At 33.3% G+C, this 24,311-nt stretch overlaps 2 protein-coding genes across 2 annotated transcripts in view; both read right to left on the bottom strand.

The window, feature by feature from the left end:
• Positions 1–3,031, bottom strand: part of LOC145249374 (uncharacterized) — a 3,703-nt gene extending 672 nt beyond the window's left edge. The window contains exons 1-2 of the mRNA XM_080110941.1: positions 2,908–3,031; positions 1–1,992 (exon numbers count right to left, since the gene is read on the bottom strand). The exon at positions 1–1,992 is cut by the window's left edge and continues 672 nt beyond it. Coding sequence (XP_079967067.1) covers positions 1,089–1,664 — 576 coding nt within the window. The 5' untranslated portion in view covers positions 1,665–1,992; positions 2,908–3,031 and the 3' untranslated portion in view covers positions 1–1,088. The remainder of the gene's footprint in view (positions 1,993–2,907) is intronic.
• A 7,593-nt stretch (positions 3,032–10,624) lies between these two features.
• LOC145249597 (inter-alpha-trypsin inhibitor heavy chain H3-like) overlaps positions 10,625–24,311 on the bottom strand; it is a 55,023-nt gene continuing 41,336 nt past the window's right edge. The window contains exons 9-13 of the mRNA XM_080111305.1: positions 21,796–21,913; positions 20,648–20,716; positions 19,077–19,184; positions 17,295–17,651; positions 10,625–11,230 (exon numbers count right to left, since the gene is read on the bottom strand). Coding sequence (XP_079967431.1) covers positions 10,992–11,230; positions 17,295–17,651; positions 19,077–19,184; positions 20,648–20,716; positions 21,796–21,913 — 891 coding nt within the window. The 3' untranslated portion in view covers positions 10,625–10,991. The remainder of the gene's footprint in view (positions 11,231–17,294; positions 17,652–19,076; positions 19,185–20,647; positions 20,717–21,795; positions 21,914–24,311) is intronic.

The following is a 24,311-nucleotide window of genomic DNA, read 5'->3' as shown; positions in this document are numbered from 1 at the left end:
TGACTGCTTGATGGCCTGCGGCCGGTCCTATCTATCACAGCGTTTTAAATCCGGGCGAAACGATTACGGCGGAGAAGTACTGCCGACAAATCGACGACAACCACCAGAAGCTCAAGACTGGTCAACATGAAGGGACTAATTCTTCTCCATGACAACGCTCGCCTGCCTGTTGCTCAACTGGCCCCGAAGAAGCTGAACGAATTTGTCTACAAGACTCTGCCACACCGCCAAATTCACCAGACCTTTCGCCCTCCGATTATCACTTTTGCAAGCATTTTCAGAACTTCCTGCGCGAAAAATATTCCAAAAGCCGAGATGATGCCGAATCGGCCTTCAATGATTTCATTGCTCCCGAAACTCCGGATTTCTATGTTAATGGGATAAATAAACTTGTTTCTTGTTGGCAAAAATGCGTCGATTCTAATAGTTTTTATTTCGATTAATAAAATTTATTATGACAGGATTTCTGATCATTTGAAGTTGAACGAAAAATTATAAAAAAAATAATGCATGAAAAACACATAAAAATGTTTTTTTTTAAACTTTTGTTTAAAAAAAATATGAAAACAAAAAAAAAAAGTGTTTTCTCATTAATTTTGTTCAATTTCCTTTCACCAAAAAGATTTGGTTGAAAAAAGAATACAATTCGTTTACGTTTTTCCATAAAAAATTTGTCACAAGAATAAAACAGAAATTGTTACGGTAGGTCGCTGTTTCTTTCTTCCTCCCCCCCCTTGTTGTATTTTTATATGATTTTATTATATTTAAATATTGTCTTCGGTATTTTTTTTTCTTTGGTGAGCGTTGTTACACTTTGATAATCGGTGAAAGCCAACGTCATGTTCCAAGCAAAGCCGAGCGGCCAATTAGTTATGTCTGGGTCAAATTCTGCACAAATACCAAAAATATATAAAAATGAGTCAGCGATTAATTCTAATGTGAAATTTGAAAATTAGTAATTCATAAAAGGTGATGACGTTCCACTCAATTATACATTGAGGGATAATGTTTCCCATGTTTTAAAATTTTAATATTGACATGTAGTAAAATGATGCCGAATATGAATTCTTCGGAGAAGGACCAAAATTCTAGAGTCGATTCTGAGAAAAATAATGTGTCATTTTCTCTATGATTTTATCATATAGTATATGAAGTTCATTCGTTTTATCAGTAAATCTTTTCATCAAGTCATCATATCGGTTGCACATGACAATGTGGAACTGCTGTTTCTGGTGAAGGTGCTCATGCTGGAGACGAGACCAATCTTCCTGTTGGTTATAAAGTTGTATTTCTTTAAAGTGTTTTTCCTGTAGCTGGTACTGCACACAACGATATTGCTCGTTAAACAGAGTCAGTTCATGGTTTCGCTGCCTGTCCAGATATACTAAACACAGATTTCGACTTGCTACTAACGTTTCAATCATATTGTTATCAAATAATCTCACATTGGATGACATTTTTTTAGTGTTACCTGGTATCAACTGGACTTCTTTACTAAGTAGACGTTTCTTATTGGAACTCTCATCGGCAGTATTGGAGTCATCATGATGGTGTGTTCGTTTGCGATTTGGAGCCACAATTGCCAATATGCAATCTTTCTGACTTTCTATACAGTCTTGAAAGCAGGATGCAAAAAGCAAATTGGATTCATCATGTGTATCCATCAGGAATTTTCAAAAGTAAATTTCTATCGAATGCGAGAAAAATATCTCTTCTATAAAATGTGTTCAGGAAAATAGTATTTGGTTAATATATTTCACATAAAAAAAAATTTTTAATATAAAAAATAAAATAAACTGTCGCTTGATATTTAAAATATCAAAATCAGTTTCGTAATTCACGTTGTGTCAGTTCTTAGCCAATCAGGTTGATCCAAGCTAATTATAGCCAATCAGATAAATGCAGTTAAATAAAAGCCAATCAGATTCATCCGAGTTAATGATTATTGCAGTCAAATCCAAACCAGTCGAACCATCAACAATAGAAAACCAACTGTAATTGAAATAAAAAAAAAATATGCAAATAGTTTTGTTAATTATTTATGTAGACATTATCTATATTTTAATAGATTTTATTCCAATATAGAATAGGTTCAAATCTTTGGTGTTTACGCGATTTCCACGAAGTTACTCGGGTTCGCCAGGTAGCCGGAAAATACCGATCGCAATGTTGGGAACGAACGTGCTGTCGAATCTAAGCAGGTGACTTTTTCATTTTATTTTAATCGCGCAGGTTAGGGTAAGGTTTAGAGATAGGGTTTACAGTTAGGGTTGAGGGTTAAATAGATGTTTTTTTTTTATTTACGTAGCGTTTTAAAAATTGAGGAACGCTCGGGCGGTCTTTTCCGGTTATTTCCGCCAGCTGCTGAGCGAGTCCGAGCCAACTTGGTGGAAATCGCGAGTCGAACAATGCATAAGTACCATATTTTGAATAATTTATTTTAAAAAATGTTTATCTGTTTATTTATAGAGAAGAAAGTAGTTATCTTAAAAGTCACTTTTGCATTTTGCGTTTGTTTTAAGTTTTTAGACAATTGTAAAAGTCTGAAAAACAGTAGACGATAAAAAATACTAAAGAAGACAACAACAATATGCGTTAGAGTCGGAAAGCACTTTCGTACATAAATTTTGCATGAAATGATCTCGGAGAGTTGCGATAATGATCACCCACTTCCGATCCATATAGAGCTTTTGAAAAGAGGTGTATCATATTTTCTTCATCGAGAAACTGTTTTATTTATTTGACAACGATTAAAAAAAACTTAGAAAAACTAAATTTCTAGCTCAGTTGTTAAATTAAAAATTAAATAGAATTCTATACCGGAACCGATTTTAATACTTATTATTTTTAAGAGTATAAAATGTTTAATACTTGTGGAAAAAATGAATAAAATTTATATAGACTTACCATTTTTGTTCTTACGATGCCCTGAATCAAAATAATGCAGAAGCCAAAGTATCACTTTAAATATTTACTTCCAAATTTCTGACATCATAAAAGGCCAATACTTGTTGCCAAAAGACGCTTGATGTCATTAAATATGAATGATATTAATAAAGGATAAATGATGATTAACAAAAACTGCATGACGTCACTAAAAACGCATTGTAATTTAAAGAAATGTGACGTCACAAAAGTATAACTGTGAGTCGTACACAAAAATTCTGACATCACAAATGATGTATAGTAGTTGCCAAAAACAGTGCAAATTGTTGAATCATAAATGGCAAAGCAGATATTACACCATTAAGTGCAAATGGCAGTTGCTAAAAGCGGTGCGACTCATTAATATGGTGCTTGCTAAAATAATTTTGATGTCATAAAGGATAACTAATAGTACCTATTTACTATGCCTCCCCACGGGACAAAGTTAGACACCAGGGTCGTTTTTTAATGTGGAGAAAAGGTACAAAAATAAAAAAAATTGTCTCAGTCGTGAAGGACTGCTCCTCCACCGAAAGAGAACAAGAAATGGAAGCGCAGCATCTGAAGAACAGATACTTAAGAAATCCGTGTCATTCTAAGATAACCCTCGGACTTGGGGTCGTTGTCTCCAACTAAAAGCATCCAGAACTTGAGAACTCAAGAACCAAAGGCAAATCCTAAAACACTTCAAATAGAAAATACAATTATACAGTTTTCTTCCCAATTCAATGTTGACATAATATTTGAATATATTTATTCAAATAATTATTTTTATACAAGAACGAACACCGTTGAATATATTTTTTTTTGCTTAAAATGACATCTGCTCCTCAGCAGTACACCTTTGATGACAAACGTTGGACGATTGCCCTTATGAGCTAGATAACGTGGGTAAGTGATAATCTGACGAAACGAAACTCTTTGGCATCAGAAGTTTTCCTTTTCCCAAGAGAGGCGACATTTTTGTGAGCAGGTACGAGTTGCCCTAAATAAGTTTCCAACCTTTTTTGTAAAGACATTTAAAATTATCGTAGACTCTTGGTAATAAAAAAAAAATCCGTGGAGTATATAGGTTGAGACGTGTCCTCACACACACAAATTCTCACTTTTATAGACGTATAGATAACGGAAGGCGCAAATACAATTGTTCCCCAGGAATGGAGATGTTCGAATAACAGGTGCGATATATGTCGGGATTGTTTGCAGCTGGGATCACCGAGGTCAGTGGACAGTGCGATGAACAAAACTGTCAAAATGTATTTTTCAGAATCTGGGGACACAAACGATAAAGTGACGAAAAAGAAAGATTCTATGAACAAAACTTCTTTCTTAGAAGTGCATGCCAGTGGAACTCTCTTCCGTCTGCCTGTTTCCCACCTGACTACAACTTAAATGTCTTCAAGTCCAACATAAACAAATTCCTGATGAACCGCCCCCTTAAGTAAGACACTTTATCAAATCTCCAATATTAACGATTACTACGATACTATTCCATTGATTACTGTACACGCAATAACCCTTATCCTCGAGTGGCTTCCGAGCCTTGATAAGTAGGGACTTCCATGTAAAAAAAAAGAAAGGTTATTAATTTAAATGTTCTACATGCTAAAGGGAAAGAGAGAAAAAGGAGAAAGAAAGGTTATTAATTTAGAATTCTCTTTGATTTGGAAAAGAGAGGGAAAGGAGAAAGAAATGGCATTAATTTAGGACACAAACTTCTCTGTAAGTTTTAAAGAGACATTTGTGTAGAGACGTGAAAGAGAAAGCTTATAAATTGAAATTCCCTATATGCTAAAGAGTAAGAGAGACAAATAGGAAAGAAATGTTGTTAACTCATAATTCTCTCTGATTTGGCAAAAAGAGAGGGAAAAAAGAAAGGTTATTAATTTAGTTTCTACATGCGAAGAGAAAGAGGGAAAGATAAAAAGAAAGTTTATGCTAAGAGGAGAAATGCATCATAGAAATTATCAATATAAGCACACGCAAAACGCAAGTTACTGATTTGCTTCTGCTCGTCAGAAGAATCCATGTCGTTCTGAGGTAGCCCCAGACTTGGAGCCGTTGTCGCCAACTAAAATCGTCCAGAACTTGAGAAATTAAGAACTAAAAAGCCAATCCAAATAACACTTCTAATAGAAAATACAATTATACATTTTTCTTTTCAAATCAATATTGACATAATAATGGAATACATTTCTTCAAATAATCATTTTTATACAAAAAGAATAACCGTCGAATTATATTTTTCTTGCTTAAAATGACCTCTGCTCATCAGCAATACAAACTTTGATGACCAACGACGGGCTATTACACTCATGATCTAGATAACGTGAGTAAGTGATATTCTGTCGAAACGAGACACTTCGACATCAGCAGTTTTCATCAGAGCGACAATCTTTTGATGAGACCACCTGGAACGCAGGAACAATCAAAGACAGGGATGTTACCAGAAAAAAAGCTAAAATGGTAACAGAAGTACCTCCAACGCAAAGCGTTCTGATTAAATAATACATCAATCATTCTATTCGGGGAAACGAAGTTCGCACAAAAGAAGACAGTTCGTCTACGCAATGCTACAGCAGAAACTCTCAAAGACAACAAACACCTATGCTTCCAGAAATAAAAATCTATATAAATAAAACAGTACATGTATGTGTGTGTAAATATCTAATAGGTGAACTCTTAAACTTACTGGTCAAATAACACTGAAATACTCAGCAAATAATATTCATGGAACAAAGATGGTTTACAGCGAGTAATATTTTTGTTTACATACATGTATAATGCATAGAGACATCGGCACATTTACTTGCAAAACGCCCATTCCCATAAGCCGACATTTTTGTTTTTATGCGCATCCTCATACTCGCTTCATTCGTTCAAGTTGTTTAGAAAACAACACCAAGATGGAACGCTAGATGTGTTGATTTTGGTTCCAACTTATTTTTTTCGTGTCTTTGTATCAATTAATAAAAAAATGAAATAATACGTAAATTTTACTCGATGTTTGGAATTTATAAATACGCAGAAAACCTATATATTTTTTATTATTCATATATCGATTAGACAAACAAATATTACTTTCAAATAAAAAAATTATAACGCTTCGAATGTGTGCATTTATTTCTTTATTCTTATAAAAAAAAGTATTCCAGACATTAATTCAAATATACGAAAGCATACCTATATATCTTATTATTATTATTTTGGGACCGATTAGATTAAAAATTATTAATTTCAAAGAAATATTCGGTGTTTTCGCAGTGTACGCACCGTGTTAAATTCCAAATAGGGTTTCAAAGTTAAATTAAATTTATATGGTATCTTTCGTTTTTATGAAATTATTAGGTGAAAGAGCAGAACCGTTAAAAAGCCTACCTTTACATGTTAAGAATCATAACGGTAACATAAACGCATAAGTACAAAAAAGCGACACTCTCGAGAGAAAATTAATATTTCCCCGGTCTAGCAGGATTTCTTCTCCAACTGAAGATAACAGATACTAAATTTTGATCATAAACTAGATTTAGGTACATATGCGTAAAACAAACCGTGTTATTTTTGTAGACAGAATTTTCAATTTAAAATTTTACGGTATCTTTTTTTATTAAATTGTGAGGTTGAAATACAGAAACGTTCGCCCCTTCCATGTTAAGAATGAGTTTCTGAATAGCGTTATTATTTCAGCACGGTCCGTATTTGTTTGTTTACCTGCCTTATACAGTCGTAAGGTAGACATAGTTCATAGGAATACGACCTCTTTCCTATCCCTTAAGGGCACTTCGATCTGTATTCACTCCTGGATGTGTGCGACTTCGGCAATAATTAATATAGGCCATTACTTGGCCTTACGGTTGGGAGTAAAGTGTTGTATCTGTTCTGATACTAAACTTCACCTTTTCAGTCCTCGATCAGTGGAGGGGAAATCCTTCTAGACTGAGGCAATTTATATTTTTGTTCCTATCCGAAGTGCCCTTTTTGGGGAACTGGATTTCCTCACATTAAAAACCGACCTTGTGTCTAACTCTGCCCTCGTGGGGAGGCAAGTAAATAGGAACAATTAGTATAGGGGGGATTTTTACCTGACGAATCCGTACGATAAAAACGGAAAACGGAAAACGGAATTAAATAAAATTTGTTTTTGCTCAAAAATCAAATAAACTTCATAAAGTTTATGTGCGTTTCTTTTATTTTTAAAATACTAAGAATTCCAAATGTTGTTTTTCCTTTATTTATAAAGGCATAGAATTTCAGGGCTTAACTCAATATATGCGAATACATATTCTTTATTCTTTAACAGATTAGATAAACAAATATTAATTTCATACAGAAATTCTAACGTTTCCGAATGCGTTTGTTTGTTTGTTTGTTTGTTTTTTGTTTGTTTTTTTTGGGTTTTTTTGTTGTTGTTTTTTGGGGTTTTTTTTTTGTTTCTTTTTGCTTTTTTTGTTTTTGTTTTTATTTATTTATTTTTGTTTTTTCAGAAATAAGAATTTCGGTCGTTACATATACGAAAGCATGCCTATATGTGTGTTTCATTTATCGATTGGATCAACAAATATTAATTTCAAGCAAAAAATGTCAACTTTTCGAATGCTTATTATTTTGTATTTTTCTGATAAATTTCCTTACGATTTTTCACATGCGTGTTCGTGATTCTGTTTTGTTGTTTTTTAGAAAATTTCCCTGAAACATTTGTTGCATTCAAATAATTTTACGCAATTATAATACAATTATACAAATAACACAAATACAAAAATAGACATTGATTTTCATACAAAACAGAATTTTTCGTGACCAATAAATTATAAATAATCATTAGATTTTCAGTAAAATTCCTTTCTTCACATTTTTGAAGTTTTCGTAACGAAGTTCAAAACTCATTGTAATGAATGAATAAAATCCATCACGACCGAAGACGAATAAGAACATCTTGAACGACAGTTCTGTTGCCCATTAATTTTGAAACGACACTTCGCTTACAGTAGAATAGTTTACTTACGTGAATATGATTTCCATAAAAACAAAAATAGAAACATGTATTCATCATTATGAATTTATGTTTTGTTTATCTATTTTATTATAATGTACGAGGACAAAACTAGTCAAATGTATCGTATACAACCTGAGAACGCCTAGCAATCAGGTATTATTAAATGAAAACAACGATTTATGTTTTTTTTTTATTATTTGCGGACTGTAATCCTTATCTTCATAGTTGTTGCTGTTTCAGCATATTTCGGCCAGCTCATCCTCTGTCCTACTTCAAGTGATATAACCGCGGCGGAACAGAAATGCTGAGTCTCTACGTTTCCAGGTGCGCATTATCTGAAGATAGCGGTTTCAATATTACCAAAACAGTCCACAGGATAAGTTGGTTAAAAAGTGGTGAGACAACAACTATGGAAGGTAGTAATTACTCGGAATACAGTTACAAAACTCAGCATTCCTGTCCCGTAGCGTTTATATCACCTGAATAATGCCAGAGGATGTGTCGGTCGAAATATCCTGAAGCAACAACAACTATGAGGATCGGGATACCGATCTGCAAATAAATTAAATAAATACACAAATTACTCATCTCAAAAGATTTCAATCAATTAAAATAATATATAAAAACAACGATTTTCATTATTTTATAAAAACAATTCTGTTTTTTCTTTTCCATTTGCAAAACTCAAACGTGTTCTGTAAAGCCAAAAACAAAAACAATTTTCTTCTGCATCACAACTAAATCAAAACAAATACTATGAATTCATATTTGGAGATTTAAAGGAGCATAAACACTTGTTTCAAAATTACTGGATTCGGAATTAATAACCCGGAAAGGGTTGATATGCCGTCAAACAAGAACCTACATAAAACTTCATGAATTTGAAGATATGAAAACATTGAATGATACAATTTTTTCCTCAAAATTACTGAATTCGGTGTTAAATAATCCCAAACGAATGGATATGCCGAAAAACAAAACAACAAGACTAAATCACATAGAATGTATTTATTTGTTTCTCCACGAAACCAAATGTGACACAAGATCATTTTTAATGTGGAGGGCAATCTAGCTCCTTAAAAAGGGGCACTCTGAAAGAACTCAAAAATATCCTGGCCCTTAAGTCACATAGAAATTATTTCAATTTGTTTTGTATCTATGACATTATTCGGAAGTATAAGCTTAAATAATCCCAAACGAATGGATATGCCGAAAAAAAAACAACAAAACTTAAAGGTACTTAAAAATAGCCTGGCTTGTCAATGACAAAAAACTGAAAAATGATACTATAAAAAGATATAGTGTGATAAATTGACTATCATTATTATTTTTTTTGTTTTTTACATATTTTAATTTCATTTTATTTTTATTGTCTATTTTGATTTGACGCATAAAAGGAAAACACGTTTGTCGACGTAGAACTTTCACAATTGCCATATTTCTAAAACGGGAAGTCTCGACAATCCTGTATATCAGTAAAGAAAAATACCAAATAAAAACAAAGATTCTCATTATTTTATAAAAACATTTATTTGATCAAAAAAAAAAATGAATAAAAATGCAACAAAAACCATGTTTTCAAAGATATAGTATGATAAAATTGGTTGTCATTGTTTGTGAGTTTTTTCTTTTCTTTTTCGTCTTTTTTTTCTTTTTTTTTTTTTTTTTTTTTTGTATGCGTGAAATCGTTCACTTAGGACACCGGATTTTTTATTTCTCATATTCAATGGATGATCGGTATGGATACAGTTTTTTTTTTTTTACTTTTATGCACCTCCTGTAATAGGAGCCAAATTTATAGAGGCATCTGGGTATGAAGTTTTGTGGCAAGATGAACATTACATGAAATGTCTACATGTTGGTACTGTTCGAGAAGAAAGGAAATTCCAAACGCAAGTGATCCGAGGAAATAAGCTCTCTAGAATAGAAAATCTTTCGGCATCTAGAGACGTCTACAATAAGTGCTAGAATTTAACAACTAACCATGTGCATCAGAAGTATTAACGTTAGGGTTTGTAGTACGTCCCTCGGAACACGTGCTGCCGAAGTATATATAAAAAGAATGAAAGAATGAAACTTAAAAGATAGAACAAGATCGATTAGGTCAGAATTTCTTTTAGGCGCCCTGTCCAAGAATCCAAGAATCAATCAACTAATTAAGGCTTGTTTATTTAGTTTTCACTAGCATGACAAGTTTCTCGGCGTTGCCCGGCGAAAGTATATAATTTTACTTAAAATATAATTTATAAAAATGTATTAAAACACAAATTTAAAAAAAAAATGAAAACATGTAAGTATTTTGCCACTTCAAAAAAGATAGTAAATTTGGAAAGCAACAGAACTGTATTATATTTTGAAAAATAAAGGAAGAAAAAAGACACACACCCCCATAAAACTTCTCAAACCAGTTATTCTATTTGATTTTTCATTAAAAAGAATAGTGTTTCCCTGTTATCTGGCTGACAGCAGTCTCCTCAGATTTTCCGTACTTACGTTCCATTCAATTAGTATTGTAACTCACTTTGTGTTTTAATCAGTAATTTATTCCTCTAACACTTGCATATAAGTGAAATAGTTAGAAATTGTTCAGTGTCATGAACCCGTTCTTGACCAGGTGTTTCACTTAGAATAAGTTAATTTCGTCGTTTTAAAAACAATAAAATGTATTGATGTCATTCTATGTCGGATTTTTTATATTATTATTTATACATATGTATAAATATATATATATTCGATAAGAAAATATAATATCCAATATGTAAGGGGGGTAACTCTTCAATTCAAAATAGGAACTAACGCCCTTATTCAATTTTTCTTCTTTTTTTTTCTTTTTTTTTTTTTTGTAATTTCTCATACTGTAAATTATTTGAACAAAATAAACTCATCCTTGAAGTAAACCTCACCGAAGTATATTATTATAATTCCAATAACGCGATACAGAATTCGCCAGTCAGAAACAAAGGTTTGGCAAATGTACTTTGACACAATATTTTCCAGGAAAATGTCAGATGCAAAAATTGGGATTATTTTGATTTTGATTCTTAAATTGCGTAGTGATAAAAGTTAGAATCACTTATATGGAAACATATGAGTTCGTGAAGAATTTCCCTTTTGCCAAATCTGAAATTCCTTTACGTATAACCCAACAGGGAACTTCCGAGTCGAAAATATTTCTTCGGAAATTCAAATTAGCCTGGACAACCCTTTTCAACTTTTTCCGGTGTGTAAGGGTGATTAGCGTCTTACCCCGCTTCAACAATTTAGCATTATGGTGAGATTTGTTCACATGGCCCTCGGCGTGGATGAATTGACCTGCAAGAAAAATGAAAGAAATTTAAAAAATATGTTTGGTCCCTCCTATAAGTACCCAATATTCTTTTAGAAAGCATGGTAAATAGTAATCATTTGGAAAACAAATATACAAGTCATGTTAAGCACCATGCTGCTACAAGATCTTAGAAATGTTTGATGAAATGTACTTACAGATAAAAAATATGGGAGTTTATGCTTAAGTGAGTAAAAAGCCCGTTCAGAAACGCATCTCATATAGATGAGACGATCTCCAAAGTGTCCTCCAATATTATTGAGCGGAATGTTCGTGAAAAAGTTAGCCATAGATTGCAGTTTATTTGCACCAAATATAGTTGGACTGCATATAGAATTATAAATGTAATTAACTATACACCTCTTAATTAGTGTAACTCGTGTATTTAATCCACTCTATGAATTCATACCAGTTAGAATTTAGACTTCAGACCTAAGCATCAGATCTGAAACATTTTATTCGGTTCGGCCATTTTGTCTTTTTTTTTCTTACAGCATCTTTAGCAATATCAACTTGTATTCCGTTTCAATTTGTTTAAAAGATCCGAGATAATTGGGCAATATGGCTTTTCGTAGGTTGAATAGTCAAGATAGCCGACCGATGCTGACGTTAAGCGAAAACTTAAAATTGCGAAATACGAATAAAGGAACCAAATGAATTTTAATAGTTTTTGACGCAAAATAAAACCCCGACTTTTTGCGTCTTCTCATTTTCAGACATATTTTAAATTCAAATTTGTAAAGGTAGCTGATCAGCGGCTTGGATCCCACCAGTTTTGGCAAATAACAAATAGGATCCTGAACAGAAGTGTGCGTTCTATCCCAACCATTATCAATGGACCAGAGGTCATCTCGTCAGCGTCAGACAAGGCCAAACTATTTGCAAAGAACTTTGCAGCTAATTCTACCCTATGCGACGAAGGCCATCAACTCCCCATATTTCCTCCTATAACACAGAACAAGCTAGGTAACATACAAATATCCGTGCATGAGGTCGCCAAGCTAATAAAAACCTAGATTCCAGTAAAGCAACTGGCCCTGATGGCATCCCAATTATAGTGTTAAAAAAGCTTCAACCAGAACTTGTTCCCATACTTACGAAACTATTTAAGCGCTGCCTTAAGAAGTGCTTTCCGACCCCCTGAAAGACCTCATCGGTTTGCCCTGTATTTAAGAATTCAGGTGATAAGTCATCTCCCTCTCAGTACAGACCAATAAGTCTCCTGTGTGTTATGAGTAAGTTGCTGGAATCCATATTAAATAAAGAAATAGTCAACAACCTCAGCAGGCATAACCTTCTTAGTGACTCACAATATGGTTTCCGCTCTGCAAGATCTACTGCAGATGTGCTAACGGTTATATCCCACAGGATTAGTGAATCTCTTGACAAAGGCTTCCTTTCTAGGGCAATTGCTCTTGACATATCAAAGGCCTTCGACAAGGTATGCCATAAGGGTCTACTTCACAAGATTTCCAGCTACGGTATAACTGGAAATGTTTTCTTAATCATTAAATCATTTCTCTCCGATAGGGTCATAAGAGTAGTGGTAGATGGACAAAAATCGGAGGCCTGCAATATAAATGCTGGAGTCCCTCAGGGGTCAATCCTGGGCCCAACTCTCTTCCTGATCTACATCAATGACCTCCCTAAACACATACTTAAATCATTCGTTGACATCTATGCTGATGACACGACCATCTACGGCAACACATCAAAGACTGTAAATGACAAAGTTCTCTCGGATTCTCTCTCCTCTGATCTCGAGCGCGTGGTTCAGTGGGGGAAGATGTGGCTGGTTACCTTTAATGCATCCAAAACCAAACCCATATCCTTACATCATCAACGCTCTGATCCTTAACTGGCATCAATTGTGATGGATGGCTCTCGTCTGGGTGAGGCCCCGTGTTTTGACAAGCTTCTGGGTTTGACCTTTACTCCTGATCTGAAATGGAACACGTACATCAAGTCTGTTGCCAAGGTCGCTGGAAAGATGGTGGGATCCCTCTACTGCTCCAGAAGATATCTCACTACTGATGCAATTCTCTATCTATATAAAAGCCAAGTACGTCCAACGATGGAATACTGTTGCCATATCTGGGCAGGAGCGGCCAAAAACAGCCTATCCTGCCTTGACAGAGTACAAAATAGACTTCGTGGCTTAGTGGGGGATGCCCTTTTCTCTACCCTGCAACCTCTCTCCCACAGAAGAGACGTTGCGAGCCTATCCTTGTTTTATCGTTATTTCCATGGCAGGTGCTCGTCTGAACTCCAATCGCTGGTCCCCTCCTCGCCGATCTTTCACGAAAAACACCCGTCTAGCTGAATCCACTGTGAAAAATTTCCCCCACTCTATATCTGTGTCTAAATCAAAACGCGGCTTCTATGGAAAAAAGCTTCTTTCTTATAATTGCACGCCTGTGGAACTCTGTTCCGTCTGCCTGCTTCCCTCCGGACTACAACTCGGAGGTCTTCAAGTTCAATGTTAACAAATTCCTAATGAACCGCCCCCTTAAGTAAACACTTCATCAAATCTCCACACTAACGTAATGTACTTGCAATAACCCTTATCCCTGAGTGGCTTCCGGGCCTTGATAAGTGGTGATCAATGTGTAAAAAAAAAAAAATAAATAAATAAAAAATAAAATAATTATTTTGAAATAATTACTTTCATTTATTATTTCATTTTATATCATTTTATCTTATCTTATTTCTGAAATTAAAGAAAAGGAAGTTGTAACTACTTTTTTAAATAGATGTTAACTTATAAAAAGCTAAAAATGAAAAATAATTAAAATAATATTTCTCCAAAATTTTCATTTATACAAATGAACTAATCACGCAATGAACCGAATTAATAAATCATGGAGTCACAACTTCTTTTTTATATGCTATGTTTTCTTTGTTTTTTTTATTCTCATTAAATGGGAAAGATTTCGGGAAAAATTGTCTGAAAAAGAGAAGACGCAAAAAAGTCGGTTTTCTTTTCTTTTTCTGCGTCAATAACTATTAAAACGCATTTCATTCCTATATTCGCATTTCGCAATTATAAGTTTCCATCTGATGTCAACAACGGTCGGCAATCTTGGCTATTCAACGTACGAAAGCCTATACTTCCGAATAATGACATGGATACAAAACAAATTGAAAGGTTCTATGTGACTTAAGGCCAGGATATTTTTGAGTACTTTCAGAGTGTCACTTTTTCGGGAGCTAGATTGCACTCCCCGTTAAAAATGACCTTGTGTCACATTTGATTTCGTGGGACAACAAATAAATACATTCTATGTAATTTGATCTTGGTGTTTTGTTTTTCGGCATATCCATTCGTTTGGGATTATTTTACACCGAATTCAGTAATTTTGAGGAAAAAATTGTATCATTCAATGTTTTCACATCTTCAAATTCATGGAGTTTGATGTAGGTTTTTGTTTGACGACATATCAACCCTTTCCAGGTTATTAATTCCGAATCCAGTAATTTTGCTTCCTTATATCTCCAAATATGAATTCATAGTATTTGTTTTGATTTAGTTGTAATGCAGAAGAAAATTGTTTTTGTTTTGGGCTTTGCAGAACATGTTTGAATTTTGCGAATGGAAAGAAAAAAACAGAATAACATCAATGTTTGATGCATTTTCTCCGCGTCAGCCAGTGTAAACTTATTTGATCTAGTTGCAAAACTGGTGTACTTTTGAACAAATTATCTTCAATCATTAATTTATACTAGTGGGACCTGTGGAAATTCCACTGGGGACTCATTCATATGAAATATATTGATGTTGGCATTCTGTAGATGTTCAGTGTAAAAGGAGACGCTCTGATATTATTGTAGCTTTTTTGTTAAAACTGCAAAAGTATTTATCTAAGATAGCATGAACGCCCGGTAAAGCCGTTCATAAAGTACGCTTAAATATGATATTTTATTTCTTTGCAGTTTCGTATATATTATTATAGTTTATGTTCTATCGATTTTTATATGTTAAAAAGTTGCGATTTCAAAAATAAAAAAATATATCCATATGACTTTGGTGCATGAGCTTGAATCAAAACCGAAATAAAAAGTTATGGAAATATATATATATATATATATATATATATATATATATATATATATATATATATAACTTGAGTTCATTCAGCCATAATCGAAACTGAAATAAAAACTTCTGAAGAATTCTTGATAAAATTATTTATAAATAAAATAGATGATTTAAGTGCCATCAGCTATAGTCGAAACTGAAACCAAAACTTATGAAGATTTCTTGGTAAAATTGTTTATGACAAGAAATAGAGGAACATAACAATTAAACGACCCGGATGTAAGTGTGACACACAAAAAGAATACACACGCTATCGTATTAATATATAGATTTAGAAAAATATTACTATTCTATCACAATAACTTAATTAGAAACATGTCTGATAGAACAATAAGTATGAATACGAAAGTAAAAAGATGCATGCACAATGCCGGGCATATACAGCTATATATAAAATAAAACTAGCCAAAGAGATGAGTAGGATTATTAGCTTTTTTATACAAACACAGTTGTGTTTCATGAGATACGTTTAGGTTATATATTCAAACAAAAATTGTATTTTGAATTCTTTTTTAAATAATTTATCCGATTTAAAGTTCCATCTTTTCATATACCTATAAAGAGGGAGTAGGAATTATTCTACTAATAAATATATACTTCCACTAATACTCTTCAGATACAAATATCTTTTCAAATAGCGGCCATCTTTGTTCTCAACATAAAATATAATAAAAAGTAATATATTACGTTATTTAGGTAATATATTATTTAATAAAAAGTAATGTATAGCATTATTTATAATATAATAAAAAGTAATATAGTGCGTTATTTATTATTAATATTTTAATAATATTTCAATAATAATATAATAATTTGTTTACTATATAAACAGGAAATCTTAGAAACTTTAAAAAGTCATTTTTGCCTTTGGCCATTCCAAGAGTATTGCTATTTTCGATTATTATTTTCTTCAATTATTCACACACACACACACACACACACACACACACACATACACACACACACATATATATATATATATTTATATATATATACATATATATATATATATTTATATATATATATATATATATATATATATATATATATATATATATATATACGTTAAGGTTAATTCATTTTTCAATTGACAATAACTCAAACATTAACGACTCAGACAATTCTCAACTGGAACAGTAAAGATTCAACGTTTCTATCCACATGGATAGAGACGTTCAATCTATACGATTCCAGGTGAGAATTGTCTGAGGATAGCGGTTTCAATTTTACCCAAAACCGGCCAGAGGCTTACTTGGCCAAAAGCGTGGTGAGGCGACAACAACTATGGATGGAAGTAATTGCTGAGAATGCAGTTAGAAGATTCAAAGTTCCTATCCCGTCGCGGCTACCACCTGATGAAAGCAAGAGGAATAGTTGGCCGAAACAACAGCTAAGAAAGATGAAGATTATCGCCCACAATAAAATAAATTAAGAAGTAATACTCATCTCAATAATGAATTCACATTAAATAATATATAAAGATACTTCTTCTGACCAAATATCAAAATACACGGTGTGTTGGCTCCTCAAGCCATTTAACACGGCCCTAGGGTGCGGACGGGGGCACCCTTTTTATTAATAGAGGGCAGCTTGTAAAAGATAAAAAGCTGTTAACAATGAGGAAATCACTTTTAAAAATATAAAGAAATATAAAAGCAAATTCTGTCAGGGCGATATCCAGAATAAAAAGGGTCCAGATACCCGTTAATATACCATGCGGGAAGAGGTAAACAACAGTGTCAGCCTTCCTGTCTCTGAAAGTGACAGTTCAGCAATGACAGAGACCAACCATGGTCACCTATCACACATTGATAACAAAGGTCCTGGCTCCCTACCTCCATCATTTATAGCAACAAAAGTTGCGTTTTTAATAAAAAAAAAAAATGGATTTGCTTTGTTTATTTTAAAACTGCTCAACAAAAACAGCTGTTCATAATAAAATTTTGACTCACCTAAAATGCCACCCGTTTTCTTAGAGAATCCTTTTCCAATGGTTACAAAGAAATCCAAGTAATCAATCGTTCCATTCCTCTCGGCCAATGAACGTTGAATTTGCAAATGACGGCCCAACCCTAATTTAATAACCAGGTCACGCCCCCTTCCGTTGATGAGAATATGGGTCGATGGTGAGTTTATGGTGGTCTCGTTCTTCCATGATAAAACCTGGCCATTAAAAAGAATCTGTCTTGGGCTGATTTCAAAAGTGACACCTGGAGCTGTGATGAAAATTCGACCCATGTACGTTTTCAAGTTTGGGTTGTCTCGATAATGCCGCAAGCCTTCCACTATCTCAGCTTGGACGTTGATGGCTGTTAAGAAGAAAGGAAAGACTTATACAAAATTTGCATTCATTTTGATTATCGTCATTTTCAAGGCAGGGCTTGTGTTTTGAATCGATTATTTACACTAGTTGAAGTACACTCTGCCCCAAAAAAATGCTTAAGCAGTATTGTCGGTGTTTTCAATCTTCACTATCGAACATATATACGGCATAATCACGTTGACACACCAGTTGCTGTACGATCACCAAAGTTAAGCGATGTTCAGCCTGGCCAGTGTTAAAATGGGTAACCATTTGATAAGACCAGGGTAGGCTAGTAGGCCTTTTGTTCCGAAACCTATTCTTGTCCAAGACACACTGCATGAAATAATGCAGCGCTCTTTTCTCAACCCAAGAAGGTTAAGGGACTCTCAGATCTCAAAATGAAACATCAAAGTGGTGCACAACTAACCGGGAAATAAATTTTCACCGTCTTTTCCTAGTTTAATTATAAATATAATAATATACCTATTTATAATTCGTGATAACTTATAATAGTTTATCCAGATAATACTAACTAAAAACTAAATCGGACGTGATAATACACACTTAATGCCCTTGCATTTTATTCGTTCCCACTAAATTCTGTTCGATGCACGATGGGTTTTTTTTTACGTTTAAGGACGCTTATCTTTACTTTTATCATGTCAACTCATATCTCAATTTTATTACTACATTAGTGCATGGGACGGTCAAAATGCCACTCATTAATAAAGTTTACAATCTTTTATGCAATCTATTAAAAGTTAAACAATAACATAAGTTTGTCATGGGGTTGTATACCCCCACCTGACAATATAAGGATCGGTAAAAATTTCATGTTATGCCTTACATTTCCTTATCATATTAAGTATCCCCGATGTTATACCACCAGAACGTTGATAACACCAAAGAATTATTTGATGAGATTAAAATTTTGCATGGTAGTTATTGTTATCAAAGAGCATTAGATTCATATATTACATTTGGAACTACTGGGAATTGAAATTTCGTCAATCATTAAATTTTTTAAAATGGAAGTCAAATAGCAATGGTATATAAAAATGCGGAGCATCATTGGCCACAATATGGTCTAATAAGTCTCTACGATTAAGAGAATTAACGTTTTTTGCAAAATGCGTGACTTTTAAATTTTCTCGTCGTCATGACATTGGTTGGTATTTAACCAAGATACTCCAAACATTAGTTTAATTCTAAATTTAATTCTTAATAGACAGTAGTGTGGCCTAGTTGATGACAATTGGTCAATTAATATACACGCTGGCTGTACACATAAAAAAACATAGTGTCAAACCAACAAAGTCGATGGAAAATATAACCTCCTTTGTAGAGGCAATCACATTTAAATAATTATTTTTATTGTCATTTCATGTACAAAAAAAGTAATATGTATGGTCATCAGTTGAAAACTTACACTTCACAGGGTCCGAAATCAGATTTAGCCTTTCCCCTTTTTTGCCTAAAATGTCGAAGCAAATATTCATTCCGTCGATGTCCACCAGGAAATGAGGATCTCCGCTCGCTGAAAAATAGAAACGCAAATAAACATTTCAGTTATGAATCCGATGAAAAATACAAAATATTTGTTTAAATGTATGGACGTCACTTGTGATTATGAGTGTAAAGATACTATACTACGCGTAACAAATATTTAAGATAAAAACGAAAAATGATCTGCTTTTTTGGATCACCATTAACTGATTAAGTGTGTTACGTTTTAACCTTGTGTCATACATGACAGTACATGAACATAGTTTTGTTAGCTGCACGCGTCCTTCATGTTATCCTGCCTGACTGAGGAACCAATTCTACCAATTAGTTTGTTTATACCCCAAAAATGGATCATGTCGAGACAAAACAGCTGAAGATCGAAGAGGTTTATTCGTTTTGTTTTTTAGTCGAAATCACTTTCTGAGTAAAAACAGTGAAGTATATATGCTTTTAAAATACGTCTGGACATTTCTAAAAAAAAACAAAAAACAGTTTTTGCACTTCTGGACTTCTAGTCCCAGTGATTACTTCTCTCTTTCTTTGAGCCATGTGACGTCATATTCGTTTCTATGAATTCCCACTGTTGGTAGAACTAACCCCCGTGTATCCTAAGCTAACTCCGACTGGGTCTCATTTCCTGTTATTCTTAACTAACAAAATTATACTCATCCAGTATTTTACAAGTCTCTGTAATATAGATACTAGTATTAGGTGATCATCTGGACATTATTTATTGGGTAGAATTCCTAAGTAATAATTGTTATACTTGATCAGCCCGTTTAAGAGTGTTCGATAATGAGTTAGGAGACCAGTATTCAATCATCGATCAAATCATACCGAAATCTCAATAAATGATTATGATCCTCTGCTAAAACACTCAGAATTATAACTTGAGAATCAAGAATAAGTGAATTAATCCTGTGAGAAGTCTGACATTCTTTCCTACAGTTGAAAAAGAGGTCATCTGGCCGACCATAGTCAAGGGCGACCAGAGGCCTCGTTTTCATTAGCTATGAAATGTAGGAAAGGCAGTGGATTACTCCACTTACCCTTGATCCCTAACTAATAATGCTGACTGTTTTAACAAAGAAGCACCAAGTACTATTTATTGAACCGTTTCTATGACTTGACTGAGAACTGAACCTTGGTCTCTTGGCTCACACTATTTTTTTGACTTGACACGGATTTTAAAGTGAACCCTTCTAACTTTGATCCTTCAATAAGACATTCCGGCAGCCTCTGTATGGTCTTGGATTTCTTGATGAAGAAAGGTCTGCTTTCATGTGTGCACTCTCAGCGATACTCTAAATGATTGGCCCATTTTTTAATTTACCTGTCTTTGTCTCAATGCGAATGATAACCATAATTTTTATTTTATTCGAACCTATTCGTAGTAGCCGCACAACTGCCAACATATGAGCAATCAAGGAGTAATTTGTACATCACGTACTTTATAAAATATTGAATCGAAAAAACAGAGAAGTTGAATCTCACCTCCACCGCCGCCACGTCCACCGTAGCCGCGACCGCCGCCACCACCACCACCACCACCACGTCTTATGGCTGCAAAAAGGAGAAAAGAAAAGAAGTTTTGTAATAAGAAAAAACAAAAACTATATATACTGTCAATTATAAAAATAAGAGCTTACTGTCTGTCGAACATTATCACTGGACTGCTTCTCTGCAGGTTACAATTTGATTGTCTTCAAATCCAATGTGAACAAATTATTGTTATAGACCGCTCTATTAGCAATCAAAAACAATTTGTACTATTGATCAACGTTAGTACTCCCATAGTGTTCATCATCATTCAGCTGGCAATAATTCCCATCTGATTAACTCTACTATGTGCATGGCTTTTGTCTTTGATGGACAACAGTTAAAAAACAATTTATAGAGAAGAGAAAGTTATTTAGCTTTACTTTCGGAACACCTTGTAATTTTCAATCTCCCCTATTTTTTTTTATCTCATATTCCATGAGCGATGTTTCTGAAAAAGGAGAAGAATTGCTGTTTTATGGGTCAGCTGTTCTGGGTGGTATGTCGAGATTTTCAATCCTCTCATACTATTCATCATCAATCAACTAACAATCTATTCATGTTAATTAACCTTTATTCTCTAGTGACTTTTGACCTTGATTACTGATAACTCATTATTAAGAGAAGAAAGACCATAAAAAAGAAATGGTGTCATTCCACAGTCATTCTTTTCAACTGTGATCATATCTGGGGTGCTTAAGCTACATTTGGTCATATGAAAATTTTGTACTGCATGCAAATATTACTGATTAAAAAAGTCACTTCCTACACTGGTGATTGCATAAGCATGAAACACGAATGTCTGTAGGTAAAATAATATTTGTATAGGCAAACATTAAGATAATGTGTTTTTGCTTGATGAGACATTTTTCATTATTTTTTCAAATTTTCAAATAGTCCATTTTGTATGTCGGTCGAATTGGAAAATCGAAAAATCGAAAACTCCAGCAAAAACACTCAAGGTTAAATTATCCGTAGATATAAGGGAATTTACCCAATTTTTAAAACAATGTCCGGGAATAGATCTACTCATCCAACCTCAAAGCGAGAAGAAACACCCGCATCTTCACAATTTCAAAAGTAAAAGCGGAATAGAAACTTACGTCTCCGGGTGGTTGTGGTGGGTCGTTGTGTGGTGGTCGTGGAATGTTCACCATCGCTTTGTTCATCGTCTTCAGGTTTAATGACCACCATTGAAGTGACAGGAGTCACAAATTTATACTGAAATATAAAAAAAAGACACAAATCCTGAAAATGCATAGAAGCTTGGCGATATAACGACAGTCGCGGCCTATAAGAAAAACTAAGGTACGTTTTATCAATAGTCTATAACGAATGTTTTCCAGCAATTATTGTGTTTCAATATTAATTAGATCAAAAGAGTAGATATATCGAGATTTCATAAACATTGATATTTCTATCAGTATTTTTAGATTTTTCTCAAATCAATGCAAGTTAGTGTTTTTGTATTTTGTTTTTTTATTTGTATGCAATTTCCATGAGGCTTGATAACGACTTCCATAAGGTTTTAACAGTAATGATCGTCCTTAACTCACACAACATCCACTATGACTTACGGCTACGTACCTAGAAAATACTGTTAGTAAACAAAAGACACACATCCTGAAAATGCATAGAAACTTCGCGATATAATGACTACATAGGGCAACTAAGAAATCAGCATGCCAAGTTCAAATACATTTGGGTTCATTTCATTAACTTAAAAAAAATAATAACAAACGTACAAACGCCATTCTCACACTATGAATAAAATTAAAAAGTCTAAAAATTAAATCGTCTACAATTAATGTTTTCCAGTATATATTTTTTTGTGTGTTTCGAAATTAATTAGATCAAAAAGGGTTGATATGCTGTAAAATATAAATGCTATTTCTTTTAAAATTCATACTTCCATCAGCGTTTTTCATATCTTCAAATCAACACAAGTAAATAATTTTTTATGTAGTTTTCATGAAGTTTGGTAAAGGCCGGCAAAAGGTTTAAAAAGTAATAATCTTCCTTAACACACATATGACTATATAATTTCTACAGTTTAGTACATAGAAAACGGAACTATTAAACCTGTCCTAGCGATATGGAACAAGAAGGAGAAAGAAGCAAGATTAATAGATGTTAGTGTGCATAATGATGCTGTGTTGAATAAAACTAAGATGAAAAAGATAATGAAAAAGAATACTAAAATCTTATGTATGGAAAGAAACTGGAGTCTGGGGAAGATCTGCATCCTTCCAATGATTATACGAACAACCGGGTAAACAGAAAAGATAGTTAGGGTTTGTATTACGATACATATAGATTCGAAAAAGTTGTAAAAAAAAAAAATAAATATATAACAAATAAATGTTATCAAAGGCAAGATAAGTTACTTTTCTACCTAACTGGATATGGTTTTAGTGTTTTATTTAATGTAACATATTTATTCGGCTCGAAAACCATACAGTGTTTACCGATGTATTGGAAAATTAAAAATGGCATCCGACTCTCTCTTTGACCTGGTAAGTTTGGAAAAAGGGGTTAAAAATAAAAAAAAAATAGACAAAAAAAAAACACCGAATATATGTCAGCCTATGTAACGGTAACATATATTGAGCGAGTTTCTAACAGTATTTTGTCTAGCTTTTTTATTTTTAACTCCTTTTCCCAAACTTACAGTGTCAAAGAGAGAGTCGGGCGCCATTTTTAACTTTCCAATACATCGGTAAACACTGTATGTTTTTCGAGCTGAATAAAGATGTTACATTAAATAAAAACACTAAAAACATATCCAGTTATATAGAAAAGTAACTTATCTTGCCTTTGATAACATTTATTTGATATATATTTGCTTTTTGACAACTTTTTCCAATCTATGTGTACAGTAATACAAACCCGATAGTTATTATATAAATTTAAATTACGTTAAATTACATAAGCAGACAATTATAAGTCACATTTATTGATATAAGCAGAAAAAAAACGAATACCGTTTTCTTTATTAAGCTGTTAAAAATAAATTACGTTTTGCCGTAGTATGTATAGGATATTACTCTATCTTTAACCCTAACTCTAAATATAAAAATCTCTCATATATTTCTAAATGTGAATACTTGTAACTCAAAATGTTGTATATATATATATATATATATATATATATATATATATATATATATATATATATATAAGGTTGGTGAAAAAATATTGTCGTTTTTATATCGTTGAACGTCAAGTAAAAGACATTTTTATATAAACCTAATATAAGTAGGAGTATTCTTCTCGTTATGTTAGACTTGCAAAACACTTCGAATAATATTATGAATAATTAGCAGGGCTACCCGACGTTACCCAGGGCATAATGTATCATAACTCTATTAAAACGTCTACCTCTCTTTATTCGGTTCTCTTTCTTATTTTCTTTTTTCCTTTTTGTAGGAGAAAGAAGATGTTGGTCAGCAACCCCCTCTTTCTCCTACACTCATCCCATTCCTTTCTAGCTGGAAACATACACACGGACAACATTTTTTTTTTTCATATAAAAGATTTTTCGAGGTATGAGTTTGTATTTTCTTTACAAATTAGTAAATAATAGACTTGAAAATCGGTCCACCCCCACCCCATGAAA

The sequence above is a fragment of the Euprymna scolopes genome, chromosome 28, assembly GCF_053919585.1.
Source record: "Euprymna scolopes isolate OS-2025 chromosome 28, ASM5391958v1, whole genome shotgun sequence".
Classification (NCBI taxonomy): Eukaryota; Metazoa; Mollusca; class Cephalopoda; order Sepiida; family Sepiolidae; genus Euprymna; species Euprymna scolopes.
The sequence above is the reverse complement of the archived record's forward strand: the minus strand, read 5'-3'. Positions and strand labels throughout refer to the sequence as shown.